At 37.0% G+C, this 17,502-nt stretch overlaps 1 protein-coding gene across 1 annotated transcript in view; it reads left to right on the plus strand.

Annotated features, from left to right (window-relative positions):
• The window catches only part of cdh8 (cadherin 8), a 96,611-nt gene that overhangs the window by 52,178 nt on the left and 26,931 nt on the right, over positions 1-17,502 (plus strand). Inside the window, 4 exon segments of the mRNA XM_051115626.1 lie at positions 12,753-12,872; positions 15,176-15,343; positions 16,982-17,067; positions 17,069-17,170. Coding sequence (XP_050971583.1) covers positions 12,753-12,872; positions 15,176-15,343; positions 16,982-17,067; positions 17,069-17,170 — 476 coding nt within the window.

Consider the following 17,502-nt stretch of genomic DNA (forward strand, 5'->3'; position numbering starts at 1 on the left):
CGTCCACTCCCACGTCCTCCCAACTCCTTTGACCGTGATGTTTTTCATCGCTGTCTGACTGTTCTGTGAGCACAGTGATAGTTATATGTCAACTTTGATGGTCCCATCATGCTTACAGGAAGTCAGGCACAGCGTTAGCTCATTGCCTCACCTTCACACCACACACTCAGACACGTACACACTCCCACCTGCTCAGTGCTGCCGTTTATCGCCTATCCTTTCCTCTTTTCACTTTTTCTGGTGAGGGGGAGCAGACTTGGCCGGCATGCTTTGTGATGATCACAATCACTTCGATGTGTCATTTATTCTCCTGAGTCCTTCAATACTTATCTCACTCTAGACACAGCCAAAAATGGAGCTGGAATACACCCAGTACCTAAAGCCAACTGGAAGGCCAAAAATGTTCCCTTTGACCACATTTACGACATGGCTTATCGTATTTTCATTTTCCAAAAAGTAAGTAAATAAATAAGTAAAATTATTATAAATTAAAAAAAAAAAAAATTTAAATAGCTTTTCTATTTTAATGAATATAAACATTTTAGATATATAATATGCTGATTGATTGATTTTTATCAGGATTCTTTGATGAATTAAAAGTTAAAAATAACAACAGTTGTTTATTTAATATAGTAAAAATGCTAATGTCACTTTGATCAGTTGCTAAATACAGTTGAGGTCAAAAGTTTACATAAACCTTGTAGAATCTGCAAAATGTTAGGGATCATGCAAAATGTGTGTAATTTTTTATTTAGTACTGGCCTGAATAAGGTTTTTCACATAAAAAAGATATTTACATATAGTTCACAAGAGAAAATAACAGCTGAGTTTATAAAAATGACCCTATTCAAAAGTTTACATACACTTGATTCTTAATACTGTGTTGTTACCTGAATGATCCACAGCTGTGTTATTGTTTGTTTGTTTGTTTAGTGATAGTTGTTCATGAGTCCCTTTTTTTTTGTCGTGAACAGTTAAACTGCTGGCTGTTTTTCACAAAAATCCTTCAGGTTCCACAAATTATTTGGTTTTTCAGCATTGTTTGTGTATTTGAACCCTTTCCAGCAATGACTGTATGATTTTGAGATCCATCTTTTCACACTGAGGACAACTGAGGAATTCACATGCAACTATTACAGAAGGTTCAAACTCTCACTGATGCTTCAGAAGGAAAATTGATGCATTAAGAGCCAGGGGTGTAACTTTTGAACAGAATGAAATGTGTACATTTTTTCTTATTCTGCCTAAATATCCACGCCCTTCGGAAGATACAGAAGATACTTACATGTTTCCCAGAAGACAAAACAAGTTAAATTTACCCTGATCTTTAAATTCCAAAAGTTTTTACCCCCTTGTTTTTAATGCATCGTGTTTCCTTCTGAAGCATCAGTGAGCGTTTGAACCTTCTGTAATAGTTGCATCTTACTGCTTACTGTAATAGTTCCCTCAGTTGACCTCAGTGTGAAAAGATGGATCTCAAAATGATACAGTCATTGTTGGAAAGGGTTTAAATGCACAAAAATGATAAAACACCAAAGAATTTGTTGGACCTGAAAGATTTTTCTGAAGAAGTTTAACTGTTCAGGACAAACAAGACAAAGACTCTAAACAGCTATCACTAAAAAAAAAAAAAAAACACACACACATAGATGTGGATCATTTAGGTAGCAACACAGTATTAAGAATCAAGCTCTTTTCTCTTGTGGACTATAAGTAAACATATTTTATGTGAAATATCTTATTCAGGTCAGTACTAAATAAAAAAATAACACATTTTTTATAATCCCTCTTATTTTGGTAAAATAATTGACATTTTGCAGATTCTGCAAATCGTCATTGTATATAGTTATATTTATTTATATTTGTTTTTCAAGATTTTTGATTAATTAAAAATTCAAATGAACATCATTTGTTTATTTGATATAGTAAAAATGTAAATGTCTTTACTGTCACTTTAATGCATCAGTTTAATGCATCCTTGCTGAATAAAAGTATTGCTGCACAGTGCAGCAATATCATAAATGTGGTCAAAGTATATAAAGACATATGGTGAACAGAAATATTTTGTCATGCATTTACTTTCCAGAATATGAATTGTTTACTTTTCTTTCTGTCATTTGCTTTTTTTCTGAGTGAGAATGAAACAGAAGAGAGCAGAACTCCAGGCAAATCTTCTGTGGAGGTATTTTTATGGTTTGACAGCACATGCCACTATTCTGACAGGCCTCATGTCTCACTTGTTATATATTTCCAGCGCAACTAGATAAACTTTATTTTTCTTTGACTTGTTTATTACAAACAGTGCTTGGAACGTGGAAAAAAAGATCCACCCTCACAATGTCCTCTTGACTTATTGTTCCTCTCAGTGTAACTTATAACTTACTCTGTCTTGTTTCATTTAGTTCTGACTATCTAGGGGACAATTAAATATGCGAAGTGTAGCAATTTGTCTAGAATTTATTTGACAGCATCCTTCACAAATCCCGCACACATTTCCTAAGAACTAATTAAAATAAATCAATGACATGCCACTTCAAAATGGCGGCATATGTCAAAGCCATCAGCAGCAAGCAAAGGACACTCTTAATTGTTTTGTTCCTGTGGTTCTTGTAAACAGCTTGTCAAGGACTGCACTCAAGCATCTATGTTACACAAGTGCTTTTTTTTTTTCTCTTCTCTGCCTCAAATGTCTTTCACAAACACGTACTTTACAACCCTTGCCGCCCCGCTGCCACATTAACTCACCCCAGGCTGGTAGCATGTTGTGTTAAGTGTTGGTTGTCTTGCTGTCTCATCAAAGGCCATTAATTGTGGCACCAAAGCGATGGTCACTTATACCACATCAGCCTGAGGGCTCTTTTGCATGTGGTAGCAGATTTCAAAACATTGACAGCCATAAGTAGAGTCTCTCATGTCTTTCTCACTGGCCATGTAGGCAACTGGACATTCCTTTAGCTGCCATTTGATAAACAGAATGCAGGTTTTGGTTAAAACTCAGAGCTTTCACCTTCACAAAATCCAATGTTTTGAGTGTGAATGTGAATGAACAGCCGTTATGAGGACGGATCAGGTGGACGGAGTGCTAGATGAGACTATTTTATTATTTATAGTCTCCCTCACTAAGCCTCTCAGCAACATTCATGTCCCTTGATAAACAACACAGAGGAAACACCCTTTTCAATTATACCTCCAGCTGTAAATCATGCAGGAATGAGTGGCGGCCTGAAAATTACACCCTTCCATATGACAGGCGGGTGAGCACACACCTTGATATCCTTCTCCTGCTGATAGCTTTTAGCATTTGTCGTAAACGTCCACCTGTATCGACAACAAGACAAGCATTGCTGTTATGAGCATAAATTGGCCTCAATCCAGCATGTTTCAGCGGACTCTAGTGGACATTTTGACTCGCCTGCTGTACCGTGATTCACAGTTCGAAGCCTAGCCTATTATCCCTGCCGGTTGGTTTAGGCCGCAATTTGGGGAGAATGATGGCTCTTTGATGAGAGCCTTCAAGGCTGGTAATACATGTCTGACCAATGCATTTCAATCACGACGGTCAACTTGACTCCCATCGCTCCAGCTGCTAGTATGGGTCTGTTATTGTAACGCTTACATTCAATTTGGGGTCAAACTGATTCTTTGGTTCTTTTTAGTCTTTTCCCAGAATTATGTCCTTCTAAAATGGTATGTTAAAATCAAAATAATTGAATAATAATTAACAGGGCTCCAGACTAACACTGGTGTCCCATGTTCTACAGATGGTTACACCGGCAGGGGGGCCATTAAAATGAAAAATTAAAAGAAATCTGTAATAACACTCACATTGTTATTGTTTTGCAAGTGCAATTAACAGTAATATCGCATAAAGGCATATTTTATAATTATATAGTACTGGATGCTGGTTGATCAGTGCAGATTTTAACAGTATTAGTAGCATGTTTCACCTATTCACCACGTCACTTTGCAGCTCCTGTAGTGGATTGCTATTTTTGTATGTGTGGCAACATTATGTCACTGACTATATATTCTAGTATGAGAATGACACTTAATGTATATGTTTGTCTATATATATATATATATATATATATATATATATATATATAGCTGTAGCTTAAAAAATAGCAATAAGTATTGCATTATATTATATCTTTACAGCATATAGTACTGCATCTTTTAGTATGTAATTTTAGTGAGTCTTTTTGGTGCCAAATTCTGAAGCCATTTTTGTTCTGAAAGTTCCAAGTGTGTTGCTATTCCAGATGCCATGGATTCGGCAGATGACATGAGTAAATAGCTTTCAGCAGGAAGCTGAGTGGTATCATGATGGGATACCCATTTTTCCAGCCATGGCTCCTGCCTTGCTCAGCTGCACACCCAAAACAAGCCCATTTAAGCCATAGAACCACTCATTATCACAGATCACATTGCCTGACATTGCTTTGAAATGATAGAAACCGTGAAGAATTTCTGTGGATGTGGGAAAAGTGTGGCATGAAACGTATGTCGCTTGAATTTTTAAGGGTCTGTGAGGACTTTGTGTTTATTGATCAGATAGATTTTGGCCAGAGGTCCCTTTGTTGGTGTGTGACCACATTCCAAGCACTCAAGTCAAAGACAAGAAACCTCTAAGGACCGACATGGACTCTTGCCAGCTTCGTCACATTCAGTCACTGCACTGATAGTATCAGTCTCAGACAGCACGCCTATGGACCTCCAACAGTCATTCGCTGACTGTCTGATGCACACAAAACTGGCAAGCTCTAATCTGATTGGCTGAATTTTCTGGAGTAAGGACAAACAGGTGTTTGTGTATTTGTTTGTTTCTGTCTGGAAACAAAGTCATGTTTACAAGGTACCAGGGTGGTACGACGAGTGTTTGACAATGAGGTTATCACTGGATCTTCCAGGTTGTCAGGTTTTGTTTAGTTAACTAGATATCCAAAAGCAGACTGGTATATATTCTGCTTTGTTTTCTGAGTTACATCTGTGAAATAGTCTGTATTTTGCGATGGACAGAGTAGGCTATACAGTACATCTATTTTATGTAATTTTGCCTGTGCTTTCTGAATAATAGCTTGTGTCTATGCCTGTCTATTATTGTGGCATCATCCATTTGAGACAAACCTCTCCCTAAATTATTGTCTGCTTTACATATTGGTCAGGCAATTTCTTCCTGTCTAAGTGGACAAGGGAAAAAGGCTGTACTGATGGGTTTTGCTGTGTTGCATCAGATGGTCAGTTGTCATTATTACAAAAAAACAATTTAAACTGTAATTGTTTTATGAGAAAAAAAATATGTAGTCCTAAAATTGTAAGAACCAAGCTTAGCTTTTGTGCAAATATGTATTTATAGCTTTTTTATTATAAGACATTACCTACCAAGAGAATTAGTGAGTATTATCATGATATCATTGAAATTGAATTGTTTTGCAATGGTTTTTCTTTTTTGATGTCTTTCTTTCTTGTCTTTTCTTTTCTTTTCTTTTCTTTTCTTTTCTTTTCTTTTCTTTTCTTTTCTTTTCTTTTCTTTATTTTCTTTAGATAAAATTGTCAACATTTACTCACCCTCATGCTGTTCCAAATCTGTATGACTTTCTTTCTTATTTTTAGGCATGTGTTTGTACGCATTTGTCCTTACTATCGAAGTCAATAGGCTCCTGTTGTTTGGTTCAGAATGTTGTTTGTAAGTCGTACAGATTTGAAAGGACCTGAGAGTGAGTAAATAATAACAGACTATCCCTTGTACAGTGATCTAAATCATTTCTAGAGTATATTCTGATTTTGCCATACTAACACCTGCCAAATACTGAATATCGTTTAGTAAAGTTAGAATTAGCTACAACAGTGCAAGCAAGCAACAGGAAATGCAAGCAATAAATACTATTTTGGCGCTCTTTAATGTGGCATGATAGATTGCTGTCACTTAAACTGGGTACTCACCTGTGCGTAATCAAACACATAGCAAAAGATTTGTGACAGCAAAATAGACAGGGGTGGGAATTACAGTTGGAAGTTACAATAGATCACCCTTAGTGTAATCTGTCAAAGTGACGAACAGCCTTCAGATTTTTCTGTCACTGATAAAAAAATTTCTGTCAATGACGGAAAATTTTCAGTCAACGCAACCTCTGTGACTCATTCTGTCATACTTTTTACGCGTTGTGTTGTGTTGCGTCATGTCATGTAACAATAACACCATGTCAAGCAGCACTACTCTACACTGCTTAAAACTCACATTTGAATAGTCAGTAGCAAACTCTTCAAATATAAAAACATACTTACAGGCTGTGAGTCTGACATGCCAGACTGTCCTTGCAAAGTTGGAATTGCCCCACTTTATAGTGAGCATAGCTGGCATTTTAGGCTAATCTGCCAGGTTCAGGAAACAGTCCTTCGTAAAATGCACTTGAATATTTGCTTTGTATTGTTCTGTAACAGTGTTGTAAGTACAACTTAACCACTGATTTCTAGTTGTGTACTCATTTGGAAGGCTAAACAAAGTATTTTCGCTTTCGCAATGAAACACACAGCATCCCCACAACATGGCGGCAGCTGCAACAATACTACAGTGAGAATAAAAGTTACGTCTTCTTTCTTTGCGTATAGATTCGGGCGATGTTATGCTAATCTTCCCACACCGTAAACGTGGGGGCGTGTTTGAATGAGCCGTTTAGGAAGGTGTGGCTGAGTCTTAACTTTTATAAAGAATATCTCTTTGGGTTTGAGACTTTAATCTTTGCAACTTCACAGATCTTTTATATGTGCAAAAAAGCTTGTAACACTCGAAAGACAAAGGAAAACATGAAATCGCATCGTATGTCCCCGTAATGTATTCCGAATATCCAGTCGCAGCTAAAGCCCAAATAAGGATATATGCATGCTTTGAGCTATGTCATGTAGAGACCGCAACATGTAAAGACCTTCACTCAATCGAGTGAAATGACCTGACAAGTAGAATATAATTTTCCTACTTCAAATTGATTCACATCATTCGGTAACTGCTGGCACAGAGTGTGATCGTGCTAAAGTTACTGTGGATATGCCAGCGGATAATGATGCCACCACAGACAGAACCACAGAGAAGCACAGCATGGCCCAGGGCTATAGGAGCAAAAGCACTGAGATGTAAACAGCTTGGAAGTGGCCTGGCCCGGGGACATGCAGTGGCCTGCTCAGGGTGATGCTTTCCCCCATATTCCTCAGTGGCTTCATGCATATACATGAAATCCCAGGCACGCCGGGGAGGGATGCTAGTCTCCGTGTTCACGGACACCGATCTAACAAAGAGTGGCCTCCCAAATCTCTGCCATAATGCAGCTGACAATACCCCACTTCAGTGTTTATCTACCGCCCACCCAAAGCTCAGTTCATAAGGAGGTTTGGTATTGATTTTCTTTCACTGCATCCATGTATGCAGTAAGTACAAAGAGCAGTTTCCCTTTATTTTTTCATTAGGCCCAATGCCCTGGTGCAGTGTTTCAAGCATGCAGTTGACATTTCTCCAGACACAAATACGATTTTTATGGCTGTTCTGTTTGAGATCCCCAAACAACTCCCATGGCTGGAAAGGCAATGAAGCACCCTTGATTTCCCAAATGCGATGAAAGAAATGTCATAATATTTAGATTAATGTGCTGCGGAATTGCATCTAGGAAGCTAGGTATCATCTCTGACTGGGTCAACGCGATCACAACTCTTTATTCGAAGCTTCGTCTGGGAACCTCATAAAGTTTTATGCTACTTTTTTAAAAAAACATTTTTACTCTTAACTTTTATAGCACCATTAGATAGAAGATAACATTTTGAAATCAAGTTTTAGCAAGTGTCCATCGCCCCAGGGTGTCGCCAACCCATACGAGTCTCGGACTTTGCGGTGCAATACATTGCAAGGACAGGCTAATCTGTACTGATTTGGAGCTCAGCCAGTGGAAGCCTCCTCTAATCCCTCATTCTTTTTATCAGAGGAGGAGAGGCAAATTTCACTTCTGCACAAGAGGGGGAAAGGAGCTATTTCATGCCTCACTGGCTCCACTGTTTTTTTTAGAATGGTTGTCTTCTCCTTTTTTAGGTCTTATTTTATATGCTGCATAGCTGCATTCTGTGAAAAACTTGCTGTATATGTATATTTTTTTTTTTTTTATTTATTTATTTTTTTTTTCCCCCGCTGCTAGAGGTGGGGAGATACTGTAAAGACACCTTTGCCAATTAGCACATTGGCCCTTATTTGTCCTGTGTTAACACCATTGCTCTTTCCTGAAAAAGGAAGTCATTACATTTATTAATGCAGCATTCATACTTTTATATGCATTGCAAAGTACAAACATTCATTACAAAATCCCATTACATTGTTTTCAGCTGGCCTCCTACTCGCAGCAAAACAGAGTGTGGGCCGCCCCCTCCGCTCTACAGCGGTGAAACAGATTAAAGACTGCAAGCGGCTGTTCGGAAAGTGCGCTTGATGTTCCTACTTTGAGTTTTTTAACAGCTGTCCGGTACACTGTAGCAGGAGAGAGACAACTGCGGTATCAAGCAGCTTTCAGCGCTCCACAAGTCAACAGTAATGTCTTTATTAATCTCTCTGCCTCTAAGGCAGCTTTGAGAGGAAACACTGAGTAAATAAAGAGAAATATTTCCAGTCCTAGATAAAGATAAAGGGATTGCTTTTATCTAAACATGAATCAGCTGTCTTACGCAAAGGGAGCCATAGAGTACCTCCCCAGGGCTGTACGGAGAAAGAGATCATATACTGTTAGCAGCATTTGGGATTGAGATAAGGAGACTATTGTGCCATCTACATACACATGCATTCAGTGAACACAAACACTGATGTTCATGGGTAATGTAATTAAAGCATTTGATAACACAGTGCAGTATGTCAAGATCCTGCTGAGTGAAAGGAAGTGCATGTCAAGTAACAGATATCCTGTGGGGTGAATTGCTCATATTTCCTTGGTCATGTTTCACACGTATCATCCGCATGCAAGGACGTAAACTAACAGTCATCAGTCATTGAGAATAGCTCAGACACCTCATCAAATGTGGGTCTTAGTGCGTCTGACATAAACTTTCTGACACACATACATCTCTGTCCACTGGAGGAAGTTGTCACGTGTAGCGTACAAAGTAATGATTTTAGTTTGAGTGTTTCATATACACACAGTGTATATGGTATGTCAACACTATGGTATGTCTATAGTGTTTATTTAATTTATTACTCCCCCTTATGTCATTCCAAACCCATAAGACCTTCTTCTATCATCTTCTGAACTCAAATTAAGATATTTTTTGATGAAATCTGAGAGCTGCATAGACAGCAATGCAACTACCACATTCAAGGCCCAGAAAGGTAGTAAGGACATTGTTAAAACAGTCCATGTGACATCAGTGGTTCAACCATAATGTTATGAAGCTACGCAAATACTTTCTGTGTGCAAAGAAAACAAAAATAACATCTTTATTAAACAATTTCTTCTGTTCAGTTCTGAGTCAGTTATAGTCGTGTGTTGATATGAATAGTTCTGACTGAATGGTTCTGACACAGAACCAGAATGCTCTGTGTCTTGTTTACAAGCAGAAAAAGCAACATGTTCTCACTCCCAACTCGTCACATATTGACGCTTGGTCAGGACCACTTTGGCGTCACTTTTTGACGCTCAAAGTACACCTTCAGCGTCACTTTTCAACGCACAGGGACCTCTATTGTTTTCAGTTGTTTGTCTTAACTTAATGGTTTGCATGCATTTGTAAAAAAAAAATAAAAAGTAATTTTTATAAAATAAAATTAAACCCACCTAACCCCACCCCTACCCTAAACCTTCTGAACAATATAAAACTGACCATAAACAAGCAGTATAAAAGCATTACAAACAAGTTGCATTCCAAGTGTTTTGAGGCTATACAATATCTTTAAGCAAAGAAGAGAGTAAAACATAATGCTTAATCACTAAAAAGGAACCCGCTCTGTTAACACGCTCACATCTCATTCACAACCAAGTCTGACGTAACACTTCTTCTGGCAGCATTTTTTGAATTTGCGCAGACTGCGGCACACAGGATGAGCTTTACAGCTAATGGAGATGGTGATTGCATCTATTCCTCTCACAAATCAATTGTTTTGCCTCAGAAGACTTGGAATAGTAATACTTTTTGAATAAATTATGACTGTAGTATCTGTCTGTTATATCTTGTATTTTATTGACAAATGGTAGGTTTAGAGGCAGGAGTTGGGTTACGTGCTCATAAATGTGTAAATAGTGTAATATAAATAAAACTGTTGTGACTGTTTGCTTTGAAAAATCACACCCCAACATATATGCAATAATGGCAATATTATTTCCCAATATATAATTTAATCACGACAATAAAATTCCCAGTACGTTTCGCTTGGCATATTGAAGCCAAGGGTTTCTTATTTAATGCAATAGAGGACACTGACCGTCAAAAAGTGACACCAAATGGTCCTGACCAAGCACCAATATGTGATGAGTTGGGAGAGAAATTGTGTTGGAAGAAGATGCACTGTACATAATAGTCCTCATAAACATGTCTTAAGATTTCAGCAGAGAGAATGGCTTGCAATTTTTGGCCGGTCTTACTTATTTGAACCAGAATATACAGAGAATAAACTAAGAGAGATTAATGTTCTACATCAGAACACCAGCTTCTGTGTCAGCAGCACCACACGTATGCGACAAGTTACTTTCATCATGAACACGTGTTGAAGACTGACATGGAAGAGAAGAAATTGTTGAAATTGTTTTTGTCTTTGTTTTTTTTGCACACAAAAAGTATTCTCGTAGCTTCGTGAAATTACGGTTGAACCACTGATGACTATTTTAACAATGTCCTTACTACCTTTCTGGCCCTTGAACGTGTCAGCTGCATTGCTTTCTACGCAGGGTCAGAAATCTCTCGGATTTCATCAAAAATATCTTAATTTGTGTCCTGAAGATGAACAAAGGTGTTATTAGTGTGGAGTAATTACTGACAGAATTTTCATTTTTGGGTGAGCTATCCCTTTAAGACTATTTTAGACCTGTTGGGACAACAACTGCTACAGAGTAGCCCACTACCTGTGTGACTTGTCATTTCCAGAAATAGAGAGAAGTAGCTCTGACGACAGTGTTCATCTGCAAGACACATCCAGTTTTGTTTATTAACTGCTAGAGCGCCAAAAGTTACATAGTGTACCTTTAATAAATTACTTTTTTTTTCTGTTTGGCTGATAAGCATTAGAAGTGGAACAGGATCCCATTATCAGTCTTCATTAGTTTACTTTATTAGACAGAAATGAGGAACAAAAAAGTGAAAAAGCTTTATAGTGTCAGTATTCAATTTCACAAACCTTGAAAACCCAGCTGTTCTTCTGATCTTCTGAAGTGTGCATTGTAGTCTGCATAAAACGTGTTTGAAAATTGGATGCGGACAAGATTGGCAATATTTACGTCCTTGATTTCCAGCTATGCTGCGCTATATCCAGTGGGCTGTTATGACATAATTATGCCATATTCAGTATTGTATGTAATATAAGCATAACCTGTTTTTTTTTTTTTGTTTTGTTTTTTCTTTGTTTTTTGGAGACAATATGATTTCCACTGTACACAAGACTTATCAGATTGCTGTAGGATTCAGTGCTTACTTCCTTTTTAGTAATGTTTTAACATGCTTCTTTTTTGGGGGGAAATAATAACAAAAATAATAAGAGGATCATAATTTAAGAAGTTGCTATCTATATAAGTTTATGTTTAAAGTTTTTTTTTTTTTTTTTTTTTCAGTACAGATTTTTTTTTTCTTTTCCCCATATTTAGATGTTATGTAAAATAAACATACATTTAATTACAGCATGTGCTGTGTACTTAAATTTAATAGTGTAATGTCATATATTTCGGCCAAATTGCGAAATTGCGAAATGTCGTCAAAAAATTCAAAAACTCGAACCCTAATCGTTTAATCCCTAGTGTACATCTTTTTTAACATTTGCTTTTTTTGCTGCTTCCTCTAAACAACAGTCGTGGTACATCATATTCCTCGCTGGAGTCGAGTCATGAGGGCTTCACTTGTGTTGCCTGAGGGAGATGTAGAAATGCACCTTCACTTCGGCCTAAATCAAGCCGTGCACATCCCAGTCCTCACAGTAAACGTTTTTCTTGCCGTTTCCGACAGCTCCAAATACCTGTAGCTCCAGCACAGGCACGCTTGCTGGTCAGACGCTTACCAAGCTGTCAGAGTGCTGTGGAACATGCTTTACAAACAATTACCACACCATCTGCACTGTCAGTGAGCTGTTTAGCATTAGCGTCTCAGTTTCTCTCCCACTCTCGCTCTCTTTTGTGCGTCTCGCTTTTTTTTGTGCTTCTTATTTCTCCTCTTTCTTCTCAATTCATCCAAGCCACGGGTTAATGAAGAGGAGGTTAGGAGAGCAGCATGGATTGTTTGTTTGTCTGACTTTCTTCGTTTTGATCTTGTTAAGGCCTGGAGCTGTGATGTTTTTTCATCGTGGAAGTCTCACAGCGTGAGCGAGCGCTTGTGCACATCTGAACAACAAAACACACTTTTATGAGTTTATTCTTACACCATGGCCAGAGGTGTTATTGAAACATCGGTAGGGAGAGAAAAAAATATTTGTTCTCAAAGAAAAAAAGTTCAGAACGTGGACACAGCGATGCGGTAAATGGAAATAATGGATTTATTTGTTCATTGCAAGTCATTTTTGTTTATTGAGGATGATTGTTTTCTCTTCTGCTCCGCAGGTACTTCAGTAACAAGAGTAACAGCAACCGACGCGGACGATCCGGTGTACGGAAACAGTGCCAAGCTGGTCTACAGCATTCTGGAAGGCCAACCTTATTTCTCCATCGACCAAACCACTGGTACGTTAATCAATCCACCATGTCCAGATGGTAATGAATCATTCAAATGATTCAACAACCTTATTATTATGCTTGGAAATAGGTGTAAGATGAATGTCCCTTTGTGTTCCAAGACGAGTTTTAGGTGTTAGATCATTTATTATTATTGTAATCATTGTTATTATGATCATCATTATCGGAGGCAGGAAAGAAATATTAGAGAAAGAGCAAATAAACAAGATCATTTTACCTGAAGGACACATGCAGATGCTGATTTTGTTCTGTAATAGCGCACAAAGCAATTTGCGACTTCTGATTTAAATGACAGGGCTATCTTTGAATTCCATCTGCATTCTGCTTCCTTTTCAACCTTGACTTTGTTTTTTCCCTAATTGCATTTTCAGCTGACTTGTTAACAGTGTGTCTGTAAGCAACATGATTAAATAATGGTGAAATTACATTAATAAGCAATGAGATGGAAATGAACAGCGCGTAATTTGGAAAAACAACAGACAATAAACAAGTCCTGTGTCTGTCCAAATTGTATGTGCATATTAAATGAGCAGACTTTAAATATCAATACTTTTTTTTTTCTTACAAGAACACCTTGTGCGCTTCATAACCCCGTGCATTTCAATCACTCACTGTCAGCTTTGTCTAAGAATGCAAATGGTCGAGAGTAGGCGCGAAAGCCCAAATTGAGGTGCCGCGTACGTGGTTTGCGTGATTACTGAACACATGCAGATGGCTTATTCAAGTGAGCCAGATGTTTTAATGAATGTTAATGAAAAATAAGAGGTAAAGGGAAAACAACCATTAGAAACCATTTGACATTACCAACACCTCGTAGAAAATGAGACACACTTGATAAATACGTAAACATCATGCACCAATTCATTACTTGGTTAATGGCTTGCAAAAAGAAAAAATAAATAAATAAATGGAAGGGAAGTAAACCTCCAAATACCTATGGAAATGAATGTTTGTGTTGCCTCGCTTCTGTGATCATCAGGAATTCATTTGAATAGATAATGATAAATCAGGATGACAATTGAATGAGTATTGCAGTGTGCATTAGATTCAGCGCTGCACCACGCACAGCTGCATCCCAGCACTGCGTTGCTGTATGCCTATACTGGCAATCAGAGCACTTCACCTCTAAAAATGCACCTCCTTAGTTTGCTGAAATTATTGTGTTCTGTTGGTCTCCATGACAGAACAAAAAACAAAGACATGTAAGTGCAGCTTCAAAAAAAAGGCTAGCAGACAATGCATGCGTGCTGTGAATTATTCATGCGTAATGGAACCGGAGCTGGCCCTACAACGCACTTACCTTTCTTCCCGCAGAATGCCTTTGTTTCTTTAGTTCTTTACTTCTGTTATTTGCCAATCTCTTTAATGTAGCTGCTGCTTATTATAGTTTTTCTGTGTCTTTACACAAAAACCTGATTGATTTTGTAAGATTACACCTCTATGAAGATTCTCAGTCATCCAGATCATTGTAAAAATGTCTCACAGAACTTGCAGCGTAGCATATTTTTCTATCTATTGAAGATGTTTTGTCAGTTCCCCAAAGTGGAAGGGTGATTTCCCAGGATTTAAGCTCATCGCACAACATAACATCATAAGGTTTGAAAATTGCAGTGGGAATCACCACCACTACTTGTTTGCAGTGTGAATTGGGGGGAAATGTCTGGGGTAAAGATGAAACTGTTAAATGATGGGGAATCTCAATCTACAGCCAACCATGTAAAACATATGTAATAAATAGGAAAAATAGGTCCGGATGCTTTTAGAAAACTAGCAGTAATATATTACAAAAGAAAAAAATGTGTATATATATATATACATATATATATATTTGAGCAGGTTACCTGTGGGTGTTATTTATTAATTCATTTATTTATTTGGCAGAGTCAGTGATGGTGCATACAGTACTAAAGATTATAAAAGGCAGACAGCATAATTCACATTCAGTCGGAATATAAATGACTCCAGGTGCTGGGACAAGTCCTCAGCAAACAAACAAGCTAATTTGCAATGCCAAATGAAAGCGGCACAGGCAATGCGTGGCACACACTAAGCTGGGCGGGGTGTCAAGGACAAGGGAAGAGCTAACAGATTTTGCAAACTTCAAACCTCAGAATGGACAATGGAATGTTTATTTTGACCATGTTCAGTTTGAAAGTATAGCATTTTCTTATGTATTTATTTTCATATTAAAAAGGATTCAGTAAATGAGAGATCTTTTCAATGTGTTGTTTTGTCCTTTATAATATCACTTTATTATATGTCAATTAATGCATTTATTGTTATTGCTGTAGCAATCATTAGGGTGGCTCTGGCAGGGATGGACCGCGAGATGAGGGAAGAGTATCTTGTTGTCATTCAAGCAAAAGACATGGGAGGTCACATGGGTGGGTTGTCAGGAACCACCACTGTGACAGTGACACTTACCGACATCAACGATAACCCACCAAAGTTCACAAAGGGTAAGAGAGACCCTCTTTTATTATCTATATAAAATGACCTATCCTACATTTCAAAAGTTTGGGGTCAGTAAGAAATACTTTTATTTAGTAAGGATGCATTATTAAATCAAAATTGACAATTTATCCAAAATTTCGGTAACACTTTACAATAGGGTTCCATTTGTTAAGATTAGTTAACTATATTAGTTAACATGAGCTAACAATGAAAATTACTTCTAAAGCATTTATTAATCTTAGTTAATGTAGATTCCAACATTTACCAACACATTATTAAAATCAAAAGTTGTACAATAAGTATTAATGTTATTTAATAGACCTGAACTCTCATGGGCTAAAAATGAACAGCTGTATTTTTAATAAAAAACTGGAACAAATGGATTGCTCATTGTGAGTTAATCTTAGTTAATGCATTAAATATAGTTAACAAATGGAACTTCTTTGTGAAGTGTTACCCAAATTTCTATTTCTTTTTAAGTTCTTAAGAACTTTCACTCATCAATTAATTCTTAATTCTCAAAAAAAAAAAAGGTTTCCACAAAAAGAAATATTAAGCAGCATTTATTTTTTACCACACTGATTATTACAAGAAATATTTCTTGAGTGCAAGAATCTGCAAATTACAATGATTTATGAAGGACCATGTGATACTGAAGACTGAGTAACGGATGCCGAAAATTCATCTTTGCCATTATATTCAAACGTATATTAAAATAAATTAAAAGCATATATGTGATCCTAGACCACAAACCAGTCATAGGGGTGAATAAATAAGCTTTCTGTTAATTTGGCCGAGATACAACTATTTGAAAATCTGGAATCTGAGGGTGCAAAACAACCAAAATAGTGAGAAAATACCCTTTAAAGTCGTCCAAATTAAGTTCTTAGCAATGCATATTACTAATCAAAAATTAAGTTTTGATATATTTACATTAGGAAGTTTACAAAATATCTTCATGGAATATGATCTTTACTTAAGGTGACACACTGCAGGTGAACTGGGTAAAAAATTATAATAATTAACTAATAGTTATTGCCTTACCCAGTGACTGATTACGTTGATAATTAAAACATTTTTGTATTACAAGTTTTCTAAAATGTTAGGTTTAAATATACAAATAAGGCATTATTTAATGAAATATATGTTCATTTGCATACATTTCTAGAAAAAACTGATTTTGAGAAATCAGCCTTTAAAAATATGTATTGTAATTTAAATATATTGACATGAATACATAAAGTTATTGTTTTTTTTTTTGTTTTTTTTTCCTTTTTTTTTTTTGTTGATGTTTTCTTTCCACTAGTCTGGGGAAAAAAAAAAAAACACTTTATGAAAATCATCAAAAAGCCCAAAACCTCAAACTTGACAGGTGCATGATTTTTTTTTTTTACCCATGCAGTGTATTTTTGGCTATTGCTACAAATACACCCGTGCTACTTATGACTGGTTTTGTGGTCCAGGGTCACATATATACATTGTAAGATTCAAATAAATCCAGTCTTGGTGGACATAAGAAAAAAAAAAAAAACTATTGACCCCAAATATAAAATAACTGTTTTGTTGTCTAGTATTTAAGTTATTTCTGTTGTTTGTCACCTGATAGACCAGCTCTTCTATTTTCTTGTACCTCATCTCTAAAGGCTCTTATGAGTTTACGATTCCTGAGGATCTTGGCATCGGGAAGCCTGGAGGAAGAGTAAAAGCGAATGACAGAGACATCGGGGGAAAATGCTAAATCAACTTACAGCATCATAGGTGGAGACGAGAGGGATGTCTTTGAGATTGTCACTGATGCTCAGACTCAGGAGGGAATCCTCAGACTCAAGAAGGTAAGACCAGAAAAGTAGGCTTAATGTGCAATAGGGACTCCATAACAGTTGTAAACTGTCTGTTACAGGATCGTCACTGGGCTGCACATTGTGAAAAATATGAAAAGTGGCTCATTACCGATGACAAATGAGTTTAATATTGCAGAGACAGAACCTCTCAGTATGTATTGCAGGGGTCGGAAACCTATTTGACACGGCGTGCCATCTTAAATGTAATTTCAAACACTGTGCCATACCCTCCAAAAAGAAAGAATTAATCATGCAAATTAATTAATTATGCAAATTACTGCCTTAGTGTTTAGTGTTTGACTCTTTTTAAGGTTGTCTACATT

This window comes from Labeo rohita, chromosome 7 (genome assembly GCF_022985175.1).
Source record: "Labeo rohita strain BAU-BD-2019 chromosome 7, IGBB_LRoh.1.0, whole genome shotgun sequence".
Lineage (NCBI taxonomy): Eukaryota > Metazoa > Chordata > Actinopteri > Cypriniformes > Cyprinidae > Labeo > Labeo rohita.